Source organism: Tachyglossus aculeatus, chromosome 23 (genome assembly GCF_015852505.1).
Source record: "Tachyglossus aculeatus isolate mTacAcu1 chromosome 23, mTacAcu1.pri, whole genome shotgun sequence".
Taxonomy (NCBI): domain Eukaryota; kingdom Metazoa; phylum Chordata; class Mammalia; order Monotremata; family Tachyglossidae; genus Tachyglossus; species Tachyglossus aculeatus.
Window position 1 is genome coordinate 24,504,657 of NC_052088.1, and position 24,993 is coordinate 24,529,649.

General features: G+C 43.2%; 1 protein-coding gene across 1 annotated transcript in view; it reads left to right on the forward strand.

The window, feature by feature from the left end:
- ADGRV1 (adhesion G protein-coupled receptor V1) overlaps positions 1 to 24,993 on the forward strand; it is a 470,004-nt gene that overhangs the window by 394,745 nt on the left and 50,266 nt on the right. The window contains exons 86-87 of the mRNA XM_038765531.1: positions 3,983 to 4,140; positions 20,753 to 20,874. Coding sequence (XP_038621459.1) covers positions 3,983 to 4,140; positions 20,753 to 20,874 — 280 coding nt within the window. The remainder of the gene's footprint in view (positions 1 to 3,982; positions 4,141 to 20,752; positions 20,875 to 24,993) is intronic.

Genomic DNA, 24,993 nt, shown 5'->3' on the forward strand with positions numbered 1-24,993 from the left:
CCCCTTTTTCCCCTCCCCCTTCCAATCCTCACCGCCCTACCTCCTTCCCCTCCCCACAGCACCTGTATATATGTTTGTACAGATTTATTGCTCTATTTATTTTACTTATACATATTTACTATTCTATTTTGTCAATGATGTGCATCTAGCTTTACCTCTGTTTATTCTGATGACTTGACACCTGCCCACATGTTTTATTTTGTTGTCTGTCTCCCCCTTCTAGACTGTGAGCCTGTTGTTGGGTAGGTACCGTCTCTATATGTTGCCAACTTGTACTTCCCAAGCGCTTAGTACTGTGCTTTGCACACAGTAAGCACTCAATAAATACGATCGAATGAATGAAAGAATGAGACTGTGAGCCGCACATGGAACAACCTGATAACCTTGTATCTACGCCAGCGCTTAGAACAGTGCTTGGCACATAGTAAGTGCATAACAAATGCCAAATTATTATTATTAATAAATACGATTGAATGAATGAATGAACGAATGACCAGATCCAATACCAAACTGCCTCTTCTACAGGTCTCAGGCCTAGTGTTTCTTAAGTCCCAACCTGCTGGACTTAAACAGAATTCTCCTGTCATCAGTTGCCTCTCCAGTCATTCAATCATGTGTATGACTCTCTGTCTCTGTCTCTGTCTCTCTCTCTGTCTCTCTCTGTCTCTCTCTCTCTCTCTCTCTCTCCCTCCCTCATATTCTGGGTGCAGATGACTGAATCATCCAGGAGCTGTCTTGGACTAGTTTGTAGTAAGTGCCAGAGACTCGGTCTCTGTTATATTCGACCCCTGGTCCTTATGGACCCTGGCTACAGATTAAAAGAATAACCCACTTAAAGCCAATGTCCATTTAGGTAGATAGCCAGAGATATCTTTGTTAGCACTAGCCTAATAATAGAACTTTGGATAGCCAGGATCAAGGCCACTTATATTTGTCCGTTGTATTTGAAGTAATCACGTTCTGGGGAATAGTTGCAAGAGCCTTGGCACGTTGTTCTGTGCATGGCTTCTGGCCACAGGCCAGTCAAATTCAGTTCTGGGAGCCAGGAGTGGAGCTACCCTGACATCTCTCAGGATGGGAAGCAGCGTGGCCTAGCGGAAAGAGCACAGGCCTGTGAGTCAGAGGACCTTGGTTCTAATCCTGGCTCCGTCACTTTCACTGTATGACCTTGGGCAAGTCACTTCACTGCACTGTGCCTCAGTTCCCTCCTTTACAAATTGGGGATTTAGTAGCTGTTCTCCTTTCTACTTACTGGTGAGCCCTGTGTGGGATATGATTATCCCGTATCTACGCCAGCGCTTGCTACAGTGCTTGCCATTTAGTGAGTGTTTAACAAATACAACAATTATTATTATTATGATAGCATTTGTTAAGCAAGTGTGTGCTAAGCACCGTGATTAATCAAAGATGATCAGTCAGACCCTAAAGCCACCCCACACGGAGCTCATAGAACAAAAGTAATCACATTGCTGGTACAGATTCACCTAGCAGCAGAGAAGCAGCGTGGCTCAATGGAAGGAACACGGGCTTGGGAGTCAGAGGTCATGGGTTCAAATCCCAGCTCCGCCAATTGTCAGCTGTGTGACTTTAGGCGAGTCACTTAACTTCTCTGTGCCTCAGTTACCTCATCTGTAAAATGGGGTTGAAGACTGTGAGCCCCACGTGGGACAACCTGATCACCTTGTATCCTCCCCAGCGCTTAGAACAGTGCTTTTCACATAGTGCTTAACAAATGCCTCATTATTAGTAGCTCTGGCATTGATAATCTGGTGCATGAAGGTCACCATTGTCCTGTCTTTGACAAGGAGTCTCCTATCAGCACGTGTTTATTTTAATTTTGTATCAATAGGGAAAAGTCTTTTTTCAGCAAGCAGGCAGTGTATTTGCTCTGATTACCTCATTTCACAGTTCTGACACTTCCTGTTAGGCAAATGAATTCCCCTCAGTTTTCCCACTGCTACAGTTTAGGAGCCCGTTTCTGTGACTGAACTGCAGTTTCTCAAACTGGGTCTCTGCAGTTGTGGTTTGAGGTGCCAAGGACTGTAACGGGGCAAGGTAGGGAAATATATGTGCGAATGGGTAGCATTAGACGGCACTTGGTAAAAGAGGAAGAGATGATTTCTGATTGCTGCACTAAAAGTAACAACATTTCACAAAAACCTTGCAGGCAGATTTCCAGGACATATTAGCCCTTGTTTCCCCTCCCCTTTTTTTTTTATCCCCCAGGGGAAAAACTATGAGAATAGGTAGAAAGCATAATTTACATTTTGAACATTTGCGGGCGACAATGGCCAACTAGGGAGTGAGGACCAGGGGTCTCACTGCCGTCTGGGGAATAATTCCCCCAGAACATTTACAGACAGACACCACTTAAAGTCATTATCTTTAGATGTTTCTAAAGTCTGGGAAATTGTAGATTGAACTTCTGGCATGTTGTAATTCAGATCATGGGACATACATTCTAATCCAGCTAAGCAAACCCCAAAAGTACATCATTTGAGTTTGTTTTTTAATATATTTTTTTCTTTTTATGGTATTTGTTAAGCACTTGTCATGTACCAGGCACTGTTTTAAGTGCTGGGGTAGATGCAAGGTAATCAGGTTGGACACAGTCCATGTCCCCCATGGAGCTCACAATCATAATCCCCATTTTGCAGATGAGGTAACTGAGGCGCAGAAAAGTTAAGTGACTTGCCCAAGGTCACACAGCAGACAAGTGGAGGAGCTGGGACTAGAACCCAGGTTCTTCTGATTCCAAGGCCCATTCACTGTCCACTAGGCTGCTTCTCATGCCTGGTGATGGTCAGTTTGGCAGTAATATGTATAATTTTTGGAAGCCAGTCAATCAGCAGTGTTTACTGAGTATTTATTGTATGCAGAGCACTGTAACTAAGTGCTTGGGAGAGTACAATAGAACAGATTTGCGAGACATTTTCCCTGGACACAGTGAGCTTATTTCCAGCATGTATTATTCAAAATGTCACTGAGAAGCAGCATGGCTTAATGGAAAGAGCATAGGACTAGGAGTCAAGAGCACCCAGGTTTTAATCTTAGCTGTGTGACCTTGGGCAAATCACTTAACTTCTCTGTGCCTCATTTTCCTCAGCACCTAAAATGGGATTCACTACCTGTTCTCCCTCCTACTCTGACTGTGAGCCCCTTGTGGGACAGGGACTGTGTCTGACCTGATTATCTTGCATTTACCACAGACTTGGAACACAATAAGCGCTTAACAAAAACCCAAATTAAAAAACATGATTGGGTTGAAGGCCCAAGTGATAAAACATTTAAGAGCTAGGTTTGATCATAAAGTCCAGGTCTCCAAGATTCTAGTGGTCTGTGCCCTGAACCTGAAGCAACCCACTCTTCCTGGATTTCAGAAGCAACATTTTAATGGCATCTCTTTGGTACACTGAACCTGCCCCAGCCGGCTGTCTCTGGGGTCAGAGGGCAGCTTCTCAAAGATGTCCAAATTCCTTTCTTCCCTGTCCTCCCGTCATGCATTCTGGAGAACCAGCGTGGCTCAGTGGAAAGAGCATTTGCTTTGGAGTCAGAGGTCAGGGGTTCAAATCCCGGCTCCACCAGTTGTCAGCTTTGTGACTTTGGGCAAGTCACTTAACTTCTCTGTGCCCAAGTTACCTCATCTGTAAAATGGGGATTAAGACTGTGAGCCACCCGCGGGACAACCTGATCACCTTGTAACCTCCCCAGCGCTTAGAACAGCGCTTTGCACATAGTAAGCACTTAATAAATGCCATTATTATTATTATTATTATGATGCATTGGGCATCCCAAGATCATTGCACAGTCTGGGTGCCACTGACCCAGAGCGCTCGATCACATAACCCTCCAGCTGAGATATCTGAGGCGCTTCCCTAGGGAAAGGACGCTGCAGTGGTATGATCAATGGTAATGATGCCTGCATTCTAGGCCTGTCAAAGAAGGGGAAAGGCTTACGATCCGTGTTGCTTCTCTGTTCCAGGTGCTTTATCCCAAACGTCTATGTGGCCCTCTTTGCTGCGGCTCTGATTCCCCTGGTGTGTCTAGTGGTGGTGTTGGTGGTATTCATCCATGCCTATCAGGTGAAGCCTCAGTGGAAAGCCTACGATGACGTCTTCAGAGGGAGAACAAATGCGGCAGGTATGGAATGAGAGAATGATGTGGGGTGGGATGGGGCCATCTCCACCTAGGGGCAAAAGTCGTCTTGTCTAATTATTTCTGGATTTGCTCTCCTAAAGAGGCCGAAGGATGCCATGTAGATCAAACTTGATACTGATGGTTTGCTGGGTTGTAGTGCTGAGAATGACTTGAATTCCTTGAGTGACTTGAGAAGCAGTGTGACCTAGCGGAAAGCCTGGGAATCAGAGGACCTGGGTTCTAATCCTGGCTCCACCACTTGTTTCTGTGTGATCTTGGGAAAGTCACTTGACCTCTGGGCCCCAGTTTCCTCATCTGCAAAGTGGGGATTCACTACCCATTCTCCCTCCTACTTACACTGTGAGCCCCATGTGGGGCCTGGTTATTTTATATCCATGTACAGTGTTTGGTACATAGTAGATGCTTAACAAGTACCATAATTATTACAGGTATTATTAATTTCTCATCCTCCTTCACCGTCACCAACTTTCTTCCCTCTGGATCTCTTTCTGCACTTCAAGACTGAAAGTTTGTTGTGGGCAGGGAATGTGTCCCTTATAACGTTATAGTGTACTCTTCTCAGTGCTTAGTACAGTGCTCTGTGCACAGTAAGCACTTAATAAATACGAAAAATCCAGTTGACTTATCTGCCAGGAGCATTTCTGTTTTGTCCAGGTCCTCGTGGCCAGTGTTATCATCAAGAGCTTTCAGATCCCTCTGCTTCAGCTGAAGTTCCTCAGAGCCCAAGCACTATACAGTGCTCTGTCTCCAGGGCTCTCTCGAGTCTCCCAAATCCCCTTTAAAGTGAAATAAGCCTATTGAATGGCCTTGAGTGGCACGTTCTGCATCTGGAGATTGATTTTCCTGACAGCGGTGCAAGAACATATGTAATCAGCCAGCTGCAGAAATGACTACACATGTCTGGACGTTGAAGAACACAAATTTTCCCGCCTATGTTGGCATGCATTCCAGCTCATTTTTTCCCTGCTGAATCATCATTTTGAGTCCGGTTTTTTGAAGATGATTGACTTTTGGTCAGATAAGGTTCTTTTGGGGATTCTCTCAACCAGGAAAGAATAGTAACTCCTCGCCTTGGGCCCCATCATGGGGAGAAGGGTTGGGCTAGGCAGGTGGGAAGAGTCATACAGGTCTAGGAGGAGCAGCTGCCTAGCTATTCACTGCTGCTTGATGTTGTTGAGTGCTCACTCTGTGCCAAGCTATGTACTAAGTGTTGGGGTTAGATACAATGCAAACAGGTTGGGAGCATTTTGTGAGCTGCTTCTCACAGTCTAAGAAGGAGGGTGAACAGGTATTGAATCCCCATTTGACAGATGAGGAAACTGAGGTCCAGAGACGTTAAGTGACTTGCCCAATGTCATACAGCGGGCAAGTAATGGAACCAGGTTTAGAACCCAGGTCCCCTGACTTGCAGGCCATTACTCTATCGACTAAGCCATGCTGCTCCTTAAGGGAATTTCCCAAAGGGAAATTTCGGTTCTTGGTCAAGGTAAACTTGGTCTTGGATCACGTTTTAAGGTCTCCACCGAAATCTCAAGTTTTTTGAGATGATTAACGAGACTAATAATTGGTTGGGTGAGAGACCTGTTCTGAAATGACATCCTCATTGCCATGGATTTAAAAAATGTAATGCCTCATTTCTCCTTAGCTGTGTAATTGTATTATTTCATTGCTCAGACAAATATTCTGAAGACAGAACAGGAAAGAAAAGTCCCGTCTTTGACTTTGTCTGTTGTCCTGACAAAAATTCTATCTTTCATGTGGATTAAATGTTATTTTCCCATGTATTTTAAAAATGTGGACCCTGAGGAAATTTAGCTGGTGGAGATGGTTTAGGGGAATTCCCAGCTTTTGGGAGAGAGGCCCCAGGATGCCCAGTGCTCCTCCAGGGCCAAACCAAGCAGGCATGGCCTCAAACAGGACAGGAAGACACCCCACCCAACCCCACACCCACTTGCAGGAAATGCTCTGTCATTATATGTCCAACCAATCCAATAGGTTCTGGAGACTTAAATTTCCAGTGGTCTGATGCAGCAGCTGCCCATAGAGTCAGAGTTCTATTTCTTCCTGGTTGCCATCCCTCATCTTCCCCATCCTAAAATGGCCCCCAAAGCGGGAGGGTTGCAGCAATCCCAAGCCAAACCGAATTGGATCAACCGTAGGGAGTAACTACCAGAAGCAGCATGGCTCAGTGGAAAGAGCACGGGCTTTGGAGTCAGAGATCATGGGTTTAAATCCCGGCTCCGACAATTGTCAGCTGTGTGACTTTGGGCAAGGCACTTCACTTCTCTGGGCCTCAGTTCCCTCATCTGTAAAATGGGGATTAAGACTGTGAGCCCCTTGTGGGACAACCTGATCACCTTGTAACCTCCCCAGCGCTTAGAACAGTGCTTTGCACATAGTAAGCGCTTAATAAATGTCACCATTATTATTATTATTATAAGTAGGGCCATGAAATGACCCAGAACTGGCATCTCAGTACAGACACTGGATTGGAAGTCTTCTGGGAGTTAGACGAACCTTCTTGTGTGACTTCACACAAGATTTTGCCCCAGTCAAAGCACAGGGGAAAGGAATCCTTCATGTAAGCGATTCCGGAGAAATCTTAGGAGAAGCCTGAAGTTTCTGCTAAGTTTGGCCTATGAAGAAGTAGTGAAGGATAGTTCTTTCTATTGGTGTCACATAATGAGAAATGCCACTGAGGGGAATATCAACTAGTTTATTCGGTCCAGTGTTCAGGGGCCAACAGTGACAACAAGATGCTTGAAGGAACCCAGCGATGGTTGCCCTTCTTGATGTCCTTCTCGTAATTATGGATAAACCAATTTTTCCTCTCTGTGTTCATAATGCTCCTATTGTCATTGCATGTTATGGATACTCACCCTTTAATTTATCTGAAGTCATTGGCAATTCACCGATCATTTCAATCCACACCCCTTCCTGTGGTAGCGAAATCCAGATCTTACCACCCACTATGAGGAGAAATGTGGCCTCTTGTTTGTTTTACTCCACATGTCGGTGGAGATGGGGCTTCTGAAGGTTATTTTGGTGCTACTTAGGTGGAGGTTCTCTGAGAGCGATTCATGTTGAAGACACATTCCCTAAACCAAATTTCAGTGATTCAACAGAATTTTAATCAAAGCTTGTCATTGTACCATTTTACAGATTTTTAGTCAAAGCTTGTCATTGTACCATTTGATTTTGATCTCTGGTAATGATAAGCTCTTTCAACAGGATGAACTGACAACTATCTGATTCTTAAGCCAGGGTTTTATATGAAAAATGATTTATTTATTGCAGAAGAAAAATAATTAGAATTAAAAGGGGAAATAAATGATGGCAAATCTGTTTGGTAGCAGTTGCACTCATAAGCTTCTCTTTGGTTGTTATGAATTTGGAAAAGTTTGAGTGAGATGGCAGTACTGAATATGAGTTCTGGTTTTCTCCTGAAATTATAATACCTTGGTTTTTGGATAGACAAAACACTTAAATATCTCTTTTTATCATCACAACATCCCTGTTAGGACTAGGCATGAATCATCATCTCCACTTTCAGATGAGGAAACCAAGGTTCAAAGTGGTTGAGCAACTTGCTCAAGGACACCAAGAAAGCTGGGGTTAGAACCCAGCCCCGAGCTCTTTCTACACACCTCGTGTCACACAACCTATTAGAACGAAAGCTGAAAGATGAGTTGAGTTGTTCTAATTTGGGTCTCTCTTCTCTGAGACTGAGTTTCAGTGCCTTCAAAGTGACTAAATTTGCCTTTCCTACCTCAAATGGATATAACTGACTTTAAAAAAACACGTATTTCTAGATTTCCACTTTAAAAAAAATGAAGTAAAGAAAAAGACTGCCATGAGTAAATCTCACTCAAATTCTCGGCTTTTTTTTTTTCAGACAAAGATTAAGTCAGTCGGCCTTATTTCCAATGCATTCTTTCTACACATTTTCAGTGTGAAAATAGAAAGAAAAGATCGGCTATGTGCCGGGTGCAATTTTTACACAAATGAAGAAATGAAAGCAGGAAGCGTAGATTGACTGCCACCTTAGCTAGTAGCAGGTCGTGTTTGATTCAGCTCCAGAATGACCAACATAACAGGTTTCAGGTGTCCTTGACAGAAAGTGGCTTGTTTGCCATCTGATCCCAGGGTTCATTGGAGAGGAAAAAAAAGAAAGAAAGCAATGCCTACAGCTTGCAAACGAGTATCAGGCCTCACTGAGAAGCAAACAACCACCTCCTCTTTTTACCAGTGAATAATGTGAGCCCATGTTCCAGAAGCATCACCTATGCTGCTGGTCAGGAGAGGGGGAATAAAAAAAGCAACTCTAAATCGTTATTTAACAGTGAACTACCTAGTATCATCATTGCATCCTGTTGACGAGATGTGTACAGATCAATTAACCCATCTTATTCATTCATCCAGTCATATTTATTGAGCACTTACTGTGTGCAAAGCACTGTACTCAGCCCTTGGCAGAGTACAATTGAGTACTTACTGTGTGCAGTGCATTGCACTAATTCTAGGAGTATACGGCATAACATAAAAGGCTTATTCTTTTAGACTGTGAGCCCACTGTTGGGTAGGGACTGTCTCTATGTGATGCCAATTTGTACTTCCCAAGCGCTTAGTACAGTGCTCTGCACATAGTAAGCGCTCAATAAATACGATTGATTGATTATTCTCTGTCCGCAACGTGCAGTCTGGAAGGGAGTTTTGTGGACAGAGTAACGTGTCTTTCAGCTGTTATATTGTAGCCTCCCAAGTGCTTAACACAGTGCTCTGCACAATAAGGGTTCAGTAAATATGACTTTTTTTCCTCTTACACACCTAAAATATAGTCACTTTTAATGGCATCAAATAGGCTGAAAGCTCTTTGTGGGCAAGGATCATGTTTTCTCTCTGCATTGTAGTCTCTCAGGTGCTTGGCACGCAGTTGGTGCTCTGGAAATACTATTGATTGATTAATTGATTGCTCAAAAATGAAACAGCCAACGATGCAGTTTGTTCGTACAATGGATAATATGTACCTCACTCATACACACATATTATTAGAGAAATGTCACTCTTTCGCAGCTGGTTTCACTGACAGATATGTAAATAATAATTTGAAAAACTATGTACATGCACGTGTGTATGCATTTTTTTCTGGGTCACCTCTGAGTCTTCTGGAGGCTCCCAGGTATAGGAGGGTTGAGTCATAGAATAATGATAATCATAGTAATAATAGTAGTAATGATAATAATAATAATGGTATTTGTTAAGAGCTTACTGTGTACCAGGCACTGTACTAAGCGCTGAGTGAATACAAGCAAATTGGGTTGGACACAGTCCCTGTCCCATGTAAGGCTCACAGTCTCCATCCTCGTTTTACAGGTGAGATAACTGAGTCCCAGTTAAGTAAAGTTGTGGCTTAGTGGAAAGAGCCCGGGCTTTGGAGTCAGAGGTCATGGGTTCAAATCCCAGCTCTGCCAATTGTCAGCTGTGTGACTTTGGGCAAGTCACTTAACTTCTCTGGGCCTCATTTACCTCATCTGTAAAATGGGGATTAAGACTGTGAGCCCCCCGTGGGACAACCTGATCACCTTGTAACCTCCCCAACGCTTAGAACAGTGCTTTGCACATAGTAAGCGCTTAATAAATGCCATCATTATTATTAAAGTGGCTTCCCCACGATTACACGACAGACAAGTGGCAGAGCCGGGACTAGAACCCATGACCTGCCGACTCCCAGGCAGGCCCGTGCTCTATCCACTACAACATTCTTCTTCTTTACAGAAATAGGAGGGGAAAGGGGGGCTGGCGTTTGGAGGAGAAAAAAGACTCTGTGAAGGAAGGAGCCGGAAAGGCAGGAGAGTCTGGGCCTAAAATCTTGGGATCCTTAGGACAACTGGGTGCGTGAAGAGCAGCAGAGTCTATTTCTGGAGCAAGCGTGCAACCTTCAGAGGGTGGGAAAACAAAGACAGAGCAGAAACCCCTGCAAGAGCACTCAGTGCAAGAGGGGGAAGAAGGGAGACAGGAGCAGGGGTCGGAGAGGGTCAAAAGTTAGATATTTTTGCCAGTGTGTACATATACACCCACACAATGATTTTGATGAACACTGAGCTTATGCACCAGTTGGCACCTGGCCAACACTCCCACAGTGTCGCCTGAAGTCTGTCAATGAATTCAGATCCCTGGGCAGCCTTCTGTCCAGTGATGCAGGGAGAGACAAGAAAGGAGAAAACCCAAACGAGAAGGCTGGCCTGCGCTTTGCTCTAGACTGTGAGCTCGTTGTGGGCAGGAATGCACCTGTTTGTTGTTATATTGCACTCTCCCAAGCGCTTAGTACAGTGGTTTACACACAGTAAGTGCTCAATAAATATGATTGAGTGAATATGAAGGAATGAGAGTGAGGCACCAATATGACCTCAGGATTCAGAATCCACGGAGAATCATTTAGAGCAGTAGTAGTAGTAATAGAGAGCTGATCAGGCAATCAATCAATCAGTGGCATTTATTTAGTGTCTACAAAGTGCTAAACCCTGTACTTAGCACTTGAGAGAATGCAAGTGTAGCAATTCACACATTTCTTGCTTTCAATGTCATTGTTGAGATTCTGAATTTTTTTCGAGCCATCCAGAAACTTCGCCATTCTTTCCCTCCGGGCCAGTAGACTGATTCTTCCAGTTCAGCATTGGTCCAGTTTAGCATTGAGAGTGGCCTAGTGGAAAGAGCGTGGGCATGGGAATCAGAGAACCTGGGTTCTAATCTTGGCTCTTTGACTTGTCAGCTGTGTGACCTTGGGCAAGTCACTTAACTTCTCTGCGACTCAGATACCGCGTCTGTAAAATGGGCAATAAGTTGGTGAGTCCTATGTAGGACAGGGACTGTGTCCAACCTGATTATCTTGTATCTACCCCAGCGCTTAGTCCAGTGCCTGGCATATAGTAAGTGCTTAACAAATGCTATTAAAAATACTGCAGAGTACTGTTAATAGTAATAATAATAATAATGGCATTTATTAAGCGCTTACTATGTGCAAAGCACTGTTCTAAGCGCTGGGGAGGTTACAAGGTTATCAGGTTATCCCACAGGGGGCTCACAGTCTTAATCCCCATTTTCCAGATGAGTTAACTGAGGCACAGAGAAGTGAAGTGATTGCCCAAAGTCACACAGCTGACAGTTGGCAGAGCCGGGATTTGAACCCACGACCTCTGACTCCAAAGCCCTTGCTCTTTCCACTGAGCCACGCTGATACCGTTCTAGTATCCCCTACCATTATTACGGTCTGGAGGCTCAGGGCTAGTTTTCGATTCAATGTTGCAAGTGTTCACAAGAGTGTTTTTAATGCCACTGCAAAGGCTACTTTTAGTGCCATGGAGAAACCCTGAGAAAAGTGTCTAATCCGGTCGTGTTTTAATAAGATTATGCAGTTGGCCCATGTGTGAGTTTGAGGGGAATCCAGAAGTGGGGAAAGAGTCAGCCAGGAGCTTGAAAGTGTATAGGAGGAGAGGATGTGCAGGGGAATGGAGATTTCTTTTAAGCTCCTTCTCCAGGTCAGGGGTATCCACTTGAGCCTTGGTCTATTCAGAAAAACAAAACAAAACAAAAAATCAAATGGAAAACGACCTGGATGGAAACTGCATTTCCACACTAGGGCCCCTCCTCTAGTAACCACTGTATAATTGAAGAAAGGGCAGTTGCATTTGGTCAGAGAGATCAAAGCTTGTGCTGATTCTAATTTTTTTCCAAACCAGTTTGCTCCACCCTGATGTAAATACATTCTTATTGACTCTGAGAGCATCATATTTAAACAGAAAATAAGTAAGCCCTGACTAAAGCCAAGTGAAAAGCGCAGAGTAAATAAACAACTCTTAAGAGAGTAAATGTTGAGATTTATAATTAGGCTGACTGGTATCACAAGCAAAATAGAGAATCAGTTCACATAGAAGACTAGAGATGATTAGTGGTTATTTAAAGCCTGTCATATTTAGGAATAAAGAGTTAGGGTCAATCGATATGGTAAAAAAAAATAACTTGTAATTGTTCTTTTTAAATGGTTTTAAGTGCTTATTATGTGCCAGACACTGCTCTAGTGTAGATAAAAGCTAATCAATTTGGGCACATATGTCCCATATGGAGCACACAGGCTTAATCCCCATTTTACAAATGAGGTAACTGAGGCACAGAGAAGTTGTGACTCTCCCAAGGTCACCTAGCAGACAAGTGGCAGAGATAGTTTTTGTACATATTTATTACTCTATTTTACTTGTAGATATTTACTATTCTATTTATTTTATTTTGTTAATATATTTTGTTTTGTTGCCTGCCTTCCCCTTCTACTGTGAGCCCGTTGTTGGGTAGGGACCGTCTCTATATTTTGCCAACTTGTACTTCCCAAGCGCTTAGTACAGTGCCCTGCACACAGTAAGCACTCAATAAATACGATTGAATGAATGAATGAACCCAAGTCCTTGTAATTCCCAATCCCAGGCTCTGTCCACTTGGCAACACTGCTTGACAAAACACATATTCGACTCGAATATTCACTTCTTTATGTAACCTGTCAACGAGTTCGAATTTTTTCCCACTCTTTCTGATGCCAGTTTATTTTGCAAATATATTTTAGTATAAAAATTCAGCTTCTGCAAATTTTAGGGTGTTGTCCCATTAGAGAAAACAGGGCATGTTTTCCAAAAAGAGTAGAAGCTCCAATTAACCACGTGCTCTCTATGTACAATAAAAGCACACGAAAACGTAAAGTTACAGAACCTTGGGCATAAATGAGTAGTAGAATTTGCCTGACTTGGACATTTAGTAACAACCATCTGTGAAGCAGCCTGAGCTAAATTAGCCTCTATCAGAAACCAGATCTTAGACTGTGAGCTAATTGTGGACAGGAATGTGTCTGTTGTTATATTGTACTCTCTGAAGTGCTTAGTTCAGTGCTTTGCACACAGTAAGTGCTCAGTAAATGATTGAATGAATGAATGAATCTTAGACTCATGGCTTTTAGAATGCCCAAAAAATAGAACCAATTGTGAATTTAACCCATGTGCATAGAAACTGCTGACTGGTTTTCTTTAATTAGAAATGCCCTTGTCGAATGGTATTTCTAAGAACCACCTACTTTATCACCAATGTAGGTAGTACATATTGAACAATCGCAGAACATTTCCTTACGAACCTTTGGGGGATTTGAGGTGGGCTCAATATTCTAACAATCAGCATGCATTTTAGGAGCTCTTTGGGGTTTGTACGGCATTCCAGTAAACAGTTCCAAGTTTATCATTAGGCATTCCTGGAAACGGTTCCAAAGGGTAATTTTTGTGTTATTGTTTCCTTAAGACAAATGAGGAAATTTCAGCTTTCGACACCTAATTGCTTGCCTGAAAGTTTCACAGTGTACTATGGGTCACAGGTTGGTTAACCTCCTGGAAGAAGACCGTAATTCTCACAACTGCAAGATCCAGAGTGAAACCCTGAGAAGGCAGAATTGGGAAATGGTCTCTTCTGCACCCCTAGTCTGTAAACTCCTTGTGGGCAAAGAACGTGTCTACCAACCCTATTGCATTGTACTGCACACAGTAAGTGCTCAGTAAATACCATTGATTGATTAATAATAACGGTGCTTGCTAAGCACTTACTACGTGTTAGGCACATAGTAAACTTCTATTTATCCATCAGTGAATCTATCCATCAATGGAATTTTTTTAACGCTTACTGTGGTGCAAAGCATTGTACTAAACACTTGAGAAAGTTGAGTGGAACCAAATAGGTAGACACAATCCCTGCCCAAAAGGAACTTACATTCTGACCAGAAATCTGAATTGTATGTCTGCCGGGCCCAAATAAGGATGTTTGCGTCTGAGCTGCCATCTTCCGGACCAGAGATTTCTGCCCATGTCCCTAGAGGCCTGGGTTAGTGGTTGTGAATCTTGAGCAGATTCAACCACTCCAACAGGCACTTAGTACAGTGCTTTGCACACAGTAAGTGCTCAATAAATATGATTGAATGAACAGGCTTCAAATCAGAGCTCACAGCCTGAAGCTCCTGATGGTAGCCCCTGGACCACACTGCACTGCCTCACTCTATCCTTACTATTTTAAGGTAATAGTAGTGATAATTTTTATAACCGCTTACTGTGTGCAAACCTTATACTGAGCACTAGGAGAGAATACACAGGTGGGAATTAGACACAGTTCCTAACCGACTTTAGCACTCCTGAATTTTGCTGGCAGAGCAGAACCAGAAGAGTCTCAAATAATATGATCCCATATGCTTTCTAGGCCAAAAAGTTACTTTCTGCCTCCCGATATCTCTCCCTTCCTGGTTTTCTTACATTCACTTCGGTAGTTTCAGCATGATTTTCAGTCCCTGGCCATTGCAATGATTGGTTGGTTGAATGCTCCCATTTTCTCTATTCTCAGGGATCTTTACAGTGGGATGACTAAATGGCTTTTTTACAAATTAGGTTATGCACAAAAAAAAGCTCAAAATCATATGGTGTCATCATACTTTGGGGCCAGAATTACTCTCTGCTCTGGAAATCTGGCCTCCTTTGTCTGCAGTCTGTTGCATCTGTGTTTTGAGTTTTGCCTTTGAGATGAAAGTCTCCTGCTGTCGAGTGTCCATCATTTTCATGTTTATATTCTTCCAGAGCCTTGATGACACTTAATTCCAGATTCTGTCTTATTAGTTTGACCTTTTATCTGAACGTTCAAATGCCGAACTGCCACACAGTGCTTTTAAGAAAGTTGCCTTTTAAGCCAAACAACTGATTATCTCCAGGCATGTGCCCAAGGAGCTGGATTTTTCAAACTTTCCTGATTAGGACATCTAATAGGGATTCTTAAATCTGGCTGCAGGCCTTATGTGGGAAGGTGCCCGTCTGAATTTTCATTGTATTGCAAAAGCCACTCGGTGTGTTGAAAGTTGGTAGAGTTGGATGTCTGTGCTTGCCTGCATATGACTGTCTTGAGCCTCTTACCTGCCGAGTTACTGGGAATGCAGTTAAAGGCTCTGGGTTAAGCTGTCATCCCATTGTTAGCTGGATGACTTCATGTTTGTTCTAGAAACAGTGCTGTTTGGACAGCTTTCTTCCTACCTGTTACAGGAGCTAAGATACTTCTGAGAGCCCTAAAATGGCCGGCTTGGTCTTAAATAGGATGGAAATGCACTCTCCTGTGTTTCTGGGACAGAAGAAAATATAATGTGATCTTTTCCCAAAAAAGCACCAGGTTTCCTTGGTCACTGCAGTTAACAGTTAATCAATTAACATTGAAGGACTTACATGCATATTGTTATGTACATATCCATAAATTATAAATTGTAATTATTTATATTAGGTCTATCTCCTGTTCTAGACTGTGAGCCTATTGTGGGCAGGGAGCGGGTCTACGAACTCTGTTGTATTGCACTCTTCCAAGTGCTTAGTAAACACCATTAATGATGTCTGACAAAGGCCTTACCTGCAGTCGGAATTCCTCTGGGTAGCGGTTAGTGTGAGATCTATGTGTTTGTCTGAGCTCAATATACTCCATACTCATGCCACTATTGCTTGTAAATGGAAAGGTGGAGTCGTTTCTAGACTTGTACAGTCTCTAGACTATAAACTCATAATGGGCGGGAAATGTGTCTGCTGATTCAGTTGTATCGCACCCTTCCAAGCACTTAGAATCATGTCCTGCACATAGTAAGCACTCAATAAATACCGTTGATCTGTTGATTGATTGATTTCAAGGCCAAGCCAAGGCTTCACCTCTAGCTTTTGGTCGGTCCCAGCTTCCCCATTTTGAAAGACTGAAACTATAACAATATTTTATTTTGATAGTTCTGTTCTTTCTCCCAAACACCTTCACATCCTTTAGCTCGTTTTGTCCTGTATACACCCCTGTATGCACTTATTATTCTTTTAGATACAAGTGAGCCCCCAACTGAGACCTGATTATCTTGCATCTACCCCACCACTTAGTACAGTGTTAGGCTCATAGTAAACACCTACAAATACTACAATCATCCTCCTTCTCTTCTTCCTCCTCCTCCTCCCTCTTCTTCTACTCCTCTCCCCGCCACCTCCTCCCTCCCATCCTCCCCTCTTCCCCTCTCCTCCCCTTCCTCCTCCTTCTCCCTCCTCCTTCTCCCTCCCAAATGTCCACAGGTCTTAGAACTTTGATATCTTTGGCACCCTGGAAAAAACTTCCTTGCTCCATTCTTTTGACTGACAAAACTTCCAAAATGTCCAAGGCTTGCCTACTACTGGATGGAAAAGTCTTCCCTCTAGAGAGACAAGACAACAATGTTCTCATAGTCTGAGGGTTCTCTGTGCCTTGGTCATGAGAATGAAGTGATGAAGGGGAAAACTTCATAACAATAATAGTAGTAATAATGATAGTGGTATTTGTTAAATGCTTGCCATGTACTAAGCACTAGAGTACAGAAAAGATAATCAGGTTGGACACAGTCCCTATCCCACATGCATCTCCGAGACTGAGTCATTCGGGAGCATGAACAGGATTAAAGAGTCCGGAAAGGGTTTCAAAAACAAGAAGATGTATTGGAAAAAGGCGATACTTCCTGGTTGCGAGTTTCATGGTTAGTAGGCCCAAGCCCCACTTACCCTCCATAACTGCTACACTAGCTGGATTCTTCTTCTGGGTTCCACCCACACCATACCCTGATGCCCATTTGGGGGTTGTATGAAATGCATGAGCTGGTTTTCATTTTAGATCTGAGGTTTATTCAATGAATAGAAAGGGAGGAGGCGGAATCCTGTTTGTTCATGAACTCATTAGAGACTTAACGTGCTCTAAAGAAAGCATGCTAGGCTTGAAACACAGTACTTATTTTCCACTAAGAAACAGCAGAGAAGTGCACTCTCTCTGCCACAGTCCTGATGAACCTAAAATTGAGGACAACAATATCTTTTCTGTATTTCTCGGGCAGGCTATAAAACATTTGTTTTACACTGAGTTGTCGAAAACCCAAGTTGACACCAGAGTGAATGACTAAGCCCTCATTTCCCCTGGTTGCCTACTGTGGCACCTATGCACTTGACTGTAATAATCCTTAAGGACTTTAATACTCACCCTAGTATTATTAGTGCTCTACCATTTCCCCTATCTAATTTATTTTCTTATCTCTAGACTTTAAGCTCCTTGTGGGCAGAGATAACCTTTAACAGCTTTATTGGATTGTACTCTCACAAATGCTTAGAACAGTTCTCTGCACACAGTAAGGGCTCAGTCAACAGCACTAATCATTACAACCCATCAATCAATCAAACAACTCTAAAAGACTGAGTGTCAGCCTGAGAAACAGGTTACAATCTCAGCAGTGGAACCATAACTCTTTACAAGAGAACAAACATGTGAATAGAACCAAGCCTACTCTTACTAAGAAAATAAATACAAAGTATGCACTAGGTTCCTTTAGTATTATAGGTAACTATGGCCTAAATGCAAGGCTTGCTATTAGCATCATTATGATTATATTTTCCCCTAAAAATGGACAGATGCCATCATTGGTTCCAACTACCATTTCCCAACCACGATGGCACTGTTGATGTTATTTAAAAACTGCTACGTAACAATTCAATTAGTTTTTTTCTCTTTTAACGTGATTATTCTCACATTTTATTCTCAAGAGGTTGTTAAAGGCAATTCATTGTTTTCTCTGATTCTCTTTTAACCTAGTATTTTTTTTTCTTTTTCTGGATGATCTCAGCATTATAACAAATTATAATTTATTAATTATATAAATTAATAAGGGGTATTTATTGAGAACTTACTATGCATGGAGCACTGTACTAAGTGCTTGGGAAAGTAAAATACTATATTTGCTTTGCTTAATTTCATCATCATTTTATTTTCTCCCTCCAAGAGAAAAACAGTTACTAATTTATTCATTGTCATATTTATTGAGAGCTTACTGTGTTGTGAATGATAGAAATTACCTCATTTTTAAATTGGCATCTTAGGCCATGTGTACATTATTTACCTTAAAATATCTGTTGTATTTTCAAGCCAACTTAATTATGGTAATCCTGGTTTGATATGCAGTCTTATTTTAAATGGCATGACCAGTTTTACCGTGAAATAAGTGAGCGAGTAACCTAGATTCCAAGCATTTAATTTTTCACTGAATCAAAAATTGACAAACCAGTTGTTTATTAAATGTACAGCATCAGCTTTGAAAAATGTGATGCTGTTTCTACCAGAAAGGAGTTCATTATTTCTGGTTTTTCAAAATGGGAATGTGTCTTTTTATTGTTGTACTCTTCAGTGCTCTGCACACAGTAAGTGCTCAACAAATATAATTGAATGCAAATATACCACGTAGCAATTTCATTTGTTGCTGTTGTTCAGATTCAAAAAGAATCATATTTGTCTAGAGTATGAAAAAAGTGCCAAGAATTTCCAAGTCAGTGATTGCTTGGTAATATTCTTTCCCCTTTAGGTGGACTAGAAGTGTCACTGTGATTTAGGATTGTAGGCTCTTCATGTATGGAGCCTCTGGTGTGCTTTATTGAGCACTTCCTATTTGCCAAGCACTGTTCTAAGGCTTCTGGAAAGTACAACAGAGTTGGTAAACACAGTCCCTGTCCTTAGGAGCTTACCATTTAATAGGAGAGACAGATGTTAAAATAAATGCCCAAGCGGCAGAGTATAAGGAGATGTACACAAGTGCTTCAGGGGTCCAGACACAGAAGGGAAGGTGAGTTCATAGAGAGATTCAGGGCCAAAGGACAGATCTGCCCCCTCACTCTGTAGAGACCAGAATTACCCCCAGGCATCAGCAAGAAGCTCATTATGCCAAGAGGAAGGCCTCCCCAACTCTGGCTCTGCCGACACACACCTGCCTGCATTGTACTTTGCTCTAGGCTACTGAGGGAGCGGCCAAATTTTCCAAGATAGCTGCTTCTGTTGTGCACACAAAATCGGCCCGGCCTCTGTACTTGGTACAGATTCCATAAATAGAATTTTGTGCTTGCATAGTGGACACAGAGCCTGCAGGTTCCAAGTTTGTATGCACAAACTGTGGGCTAATTTGGCCAATTCATCTGGGCATGGGTTTAATAGTTAAACTCCCCTCTGGGCATTGTGCTGGGAGTTAAAAGGGGCATATGAACCAAATCATCAGGTAACATTAACATATGATCACCTCAGCAGAAAAGCGTTCTGATCAAAAACTCAAACCCTTCTCTCCTACTTTTCTGCAAGGCGGTTGGGTTTGAAGGCTCCTATAGCCTTGCCTCTTTTTTGACTTTGATGATTGTGCTCTTGTTTACCCTGAGTGGAGGGAAATTTGCTCATTCTCAGCACATGGAGCCCCGGAACCAGCGTCCTCTTCCGAACCAGGCCTGAAGCACTCCCTGCCCTGCTGGGTTCCTTTGGATCCCGCTGGGTCCCATTCGGCGGATGTTCTGGAGTCGGGTTGAGGCCGGGATGAGGGGGACAGCACTCCTTGGGGCAGTTGAGGTTCAGCTTGGAACGGACGGAGCCTGGCAAACATGGACTTTGTGGTTCGGCCATCTGAGCTGTCAATAGCAGAGTCCACTGGGCAGTCACTTGAGTGCATGGAAGAAGATTTTGTGTGTTTTGGGTTTTTTTTAGCTTGTTTTTTGTTTTTAGTGCCAAAGTCTGCTTCCTTTCCTGTGTCTTACATAACCTTATCACATGGCCCCTTTAATCCTCCTTCTAGCCAAGTTTCACCCCCCACCCCCACCACCTGCCCCCATCCCATCCACCTGAAAACCAAAAAGGAATAACGTCTCGGGTCTGAGGGATGTGGACAAAACCAGTTGAAAGGAAGGGTACTTAAAAGTCTTTGGATGCCTGTCTGCGGCGGGGAGAGGACTTTGGAGGCTTGATTTAGCTATTCTGCCTGAATAGCAATGAATCAGCTTTGTTTTCAACTTTGGCTGGGAGCTGCATGCTAGCTGCATCCCTAACATACCCCATGTCAGTCAGCATTTCTCTCTCCCTTCTGGAAGTGGTTTTCCCCCCACTGGTGTAGAGTGATGGCTGCTTCCCCCCATTTCTCCCCCGACTCTTGGGAGGCTCTTCAGCTGGTTCCCGAGGTGGGAGCAAAGACCCCCCCACCAAGACCAACTCTTGGGGAGCCCCCACAGGGAAGCGTTGGTGTGGATGACGTTGTCCTGGTGGTGGATCTCCCTCTCTGTCCATTTGGATGGCTCTTTGTGGGCAGGGAATGTGTCTGTTTATTGTTATATTGTACTCTCCCAAGCATTTGGTACAGTGTTTGGCACACAGTAAGCGCTCAATAAATAGGACTGAATGAAGGGCGGGAGCACCAACTGGCTTTGAAGTGGCCATTAGCAGTTCTGCTGTTAGGTGATGTGCCCAGCAGAGGGAAGTCCAGGAGAGGAGCAAATCCAGGCCTCCCCGCATCCCGTGCGCACCCTTAGGATGTTAAGGTCACCTCATCACCGGGTTGGGGAATTAAAGTAGAGGGAGCCTTTTTTAAGCAAGAGAATCGGACTTGGACTTACAAGAACGACACCCAAAAGGGAATGTGTGCATACTGTCATGTCCCCTTTCGGATTTACGACATCCCGCTGATTGCTTTCTACCTCTTTGCTTTGATTTGTAGAAGTCCCGCTGATCTTATACCTCTTTGCTCTGATTTCCGTCACCTGGCTGTGGGGCGGACTGCACCTGGCGTACAGGCACCTCTGGATGCTCGTCCTCTTCGTCATTTTCAACAGTTTGCAGGTAAGAGCGTCCCCTGTCCTTGCTGTCTCTGACTCCCAGCCGTGAACCCAAGAGTGAAAGTGGTAGTTGGCGTTGCAAACTCACTTCCAACAAGTGGTCAAAGGTGACTGTATTGTTATTATCGACCCTGGGTTAGGAAAGGTTAAGGATCATGGCTGGTTAAATCTCCATGGCCATGCCTTGAATAATCATCATCATCATCATCATAATTTTCATGGTATTTGTTATGAACTTTCCGTGTGTCAGGCACTGTTCTAAGTGGTGGGATAGATACAAGATAATCAGATTGGACATGATCCCTGTCCCACTTGAGGCTCACAGTTTAAGTAGGAAGGAAAATAGGTGTTTAATACCCATTTTACAGACGAGGAAACAGAGGCAAGCAGAGTGAAGTTATTTGCCCACAGTCACATGGCAGGAAATTGGCAGAGGTGGGATTGGAAGCCAGGTCCTCTGATTCCTAGGCCACTGCTCTTTCCACTAGGCCATGGTGCTTTCCGTACAGCCCCAGGACATTTCCTGAAGCTCTCTCTGATTTCTTTTCATGGAGAATCAAGTTTATGAACCCAGCTGAGGCCAAAGGTGCATATGATGGGAAGATAACTTTGAAACAGGTTTGGGACTGGGCCCCTGAGACTTGTGAATTGAACCATGCTGAAAAGTGAAAGAAAAAAATTGATGACAATGCAGTTTAAGACAAACTCACCTGCAGCCCAAGAGCTTAGTCAAATGTGATCGCTTTGTTGAGATTGCACGAAGGTTGGCATTCCCCAGTTATTTCTAGCCTAAACTGTCATATTAATAATTCAGTAAACACACATAAGAGAAGCAGAATGGCCTAGTGGAAAGAGCCAGAGGACGTGGGTTCTAATACGACCTCTGCCACGTGTCTGCTTTGTGATTTGGGGGAACGTCACGTCCTGCCTCTGGCCTGGAGTGCCCTTCCTCCTCAAATCCGAAGAACAATAACTCTCCTTCCATTCAAAGCCTTATTGAAGGCACATCTCCCAGAGGCCTTCTCTCACTAAGCCCCCCTTTCGTCGTCTTCCACTCCCTTCTGCATCACCCTGATTTGCTCGCTTTATTCATCCCTCCTCCTGCCCAGCAAAACTTATGTACATATCTGTAAAATATATCTGTAATTTATTTGTTTATATTAATATCTGTTTCCCCTTCTAGACTGTAAGCTTGTTATGGGCAGGGAATGTTTCTGTTTATTGTTAAATTGTACTGTCCCAAGCACCTGGTACAGTCCTCTGCACACAGTAAGTGCTCGGTAAATGTGACTGAATGAATGAATAGGGGAAAGCAGAATCCTAAGAGAATTTTCGTCGAAGAATTAGCAAAGGATTCCTGATCACTTTTCCTAGGATGGACTTGGAGCCATGTAGACTGCTAGTTTCTGGTGCTTTCCTGCATTTGATCTTCATACCAGTGACTCAGATGTTTCCTTGGTGGAATAGCAAAATGAAGCAGTGAAATTTTGTGTAATGAGAACTTTAACTCCTGTGCTTCAGTTTCCTCAACTGTAAAGTGGGGATTCAATCTTCCTACTTCCTACTTAGACTGTGAACCCCATATGGGACAGAGACTGTGCCAACCTGATTAACTTCTATCTACTCCAGCACTTAGAACAGTGCTTGACTCATTATAAGCACTTAACAAATACCACAATAACAATATTACCCTAATAATTTAATTAGGGAAATAAAGTCTGCTTCATAGTATCACTGTTCTTAGCAAAAGTTAAGTGGATTGCTTGGCTATTGTTGCTAAATAGTAGTCACACAAAAAGTGAACACATGCAATTGGATTGGTGACCTTTGGGTATTGGATATTTGCTCCACCCTCAACCTCATAGCACTTGTGTGTATTTCTCAAATTATATATTATAATTTTCTCCCTTCTAGACTGTAAGCTTGTTGTGGACAGAGTGAATGTCTGCCAACTCGGTTGCATTGAACTGTCCCGGGCACTTAGTAGAGTGCTCTGGACATAGCACTCAGTAAATACCATTAATTGATTGATTTTCCTTAATTTTGCAAGGTGAAAAATCTGTCCTAGAGTTGAACCACTTACTTTCCCAAAAGTGACTAAGTATTTGACAGTATTTTGTCCTCCATGCCGCAGGTTTGGTAGGGGGTGACTGGAGGTGATGAAGTGCAGTAGCACAAACGGAAGATGAAGTGAACCTACTGCAGTATGTTTGTAACTAGGTTCGGGTTTGAGTTTCAGGAGGAAGAACTGATTGATGATTCTTTGGTTCAGGCATTTGTTTAGGGGCTTGTTAGGTGTTGTAGAAATGACTGGGAGTGATGAATTGCAGTAGTCCACATGAAAGATCATATGAACCAACTACAGTGAGGTTAGAAGTAGGTTTAGGTTTAATTTTTCAGGGGAAGAATTGGTTGATTCTTTGGTACACTCATGGCATAGTGGATAGAGCCTGGGAATCACAGGGTCATGGGTTCTAATCCCAGCTCCACCACTTGTCTACTTTGTGACCTTGGGCACATGCCTTTTCTGTGTCTCAGTTAACTCATCTGTAAAACGGGGATTGAGACTTTGAGCCCCACGTCGGACAGGGACTGTGTCTAACCCAATTTGCACTTAGTACAGTGCCTGGCACATAGTAAGTGTTTAACAAATACCATAATTATTGGAAGGCAGCGTGGCTTAGTGGAAAAAGCATGGTCTTGGGAGTCAGAGGTCATAGGTTCTAATCCCAGGTCCACCACTTGTCAGCTGTGTGACTTTGGGCAAGTCGCTTAACTTCTCTGTGCCTCAGTTACCTCATCTGTAAAATGGAGATTAAGACTGTGAGCCCCGCGTGGGACAACCTGATTACCTTGTATCTACCCCAGTGCTTAGAACAGTGCTTGGCACATAGTAAGCGCTTAACAAATACCATCATTATTAGGGTTGAAAATCACAAAATTAATCCTTGGAGCCAGCAGCACCTGCATGGTTAAAGTCTAGGACAAGGAGTAGTAAGATACAGAAGAGATCACCTGTTCCTTTGAAGGTCAGAATAGCACAGGACAGTAATGATTCTGCTGAGTCCAACCGGTGAGCCATGGTTGGAATGCTAGGGGAAAGGAGATCCCAAAGATAATTTTAGCTGGAGAATTAGCAAAGGATTCCTGATCACTTTTTCCTAGGATCGACCTGGAGTCATGCAGACTTGCTAGTTCCTTGTTCTTTCCTGCATTTTATCTCCATGCTAGTGACTCAGATGTTTCCTTGGTGAAGTATCAAAATGAAGCAGTGAAATTCTGTGTAATGGGAACTTGTCAGTTGGAGGAATGGGCGATTGGTCTTTCACTCTGCCACTTCCCCTGCCTGTAGTATCTGTCTCCCCTACTAGACCGTAAGCCCCTTGAGAGAAGAGATTGTGTCTTCCAACTCTATTCTATTGTGCTTTTGCAAACATTTAGTTCAGTGCTCTGTAAGCAGAAAGGGTTCAGTAAATAGCATTGATTGATTGATTGATAGACTGATGTTCTTGGCTCCACCATTCCTCCAGTGACCTGAGATTAGGTCCCTTTGCTTGCCTTAAGCCTCTCTCCCGAAATTCTTAACCACCCTGAAGTCATCTAGGTGAAGTGTGGTTACACTCTCAGAGGGAAAAATTGTTTTTGGCTTCGGATTTACATTTAAAATCCTCTGCCACTGGTTGTCAAGTGCAGAAGAGAGAGAAAGGAAAGGGACTGCTCACAGACAGATTCTCAGCCTAGTCTTCTACGATTTAGTAGAAGCTATAGTATTTACAAGGCACCAGGGTCTGTTTCTCATAAGAGGAATTTGGGGGCTCAGGTTTTATTCATTCAGGACATTTTGGCACTGGACATTTGTGTATTATTTTCACTACCTGGGCTTTTGCCAATTGGTTTTTTTCATAGCTTACTATATTTAAAGCTTAATGTTTGGATATACAAATTGGGAGGCAGAAGCTTGGGACCCTGATACCCACTATGAAGGCATCATCCTGTGTTTGAAATCGTAAGGAGATGTGTCTGCTCTCCACCCACTGGACACATGTGTCTGTGTGTAAGTGTATAAGTGGAGAAGCAGCGTGGCTCCGGGGAAAGAGCCCGGGCTTTGGAGTCAGAGGTCATG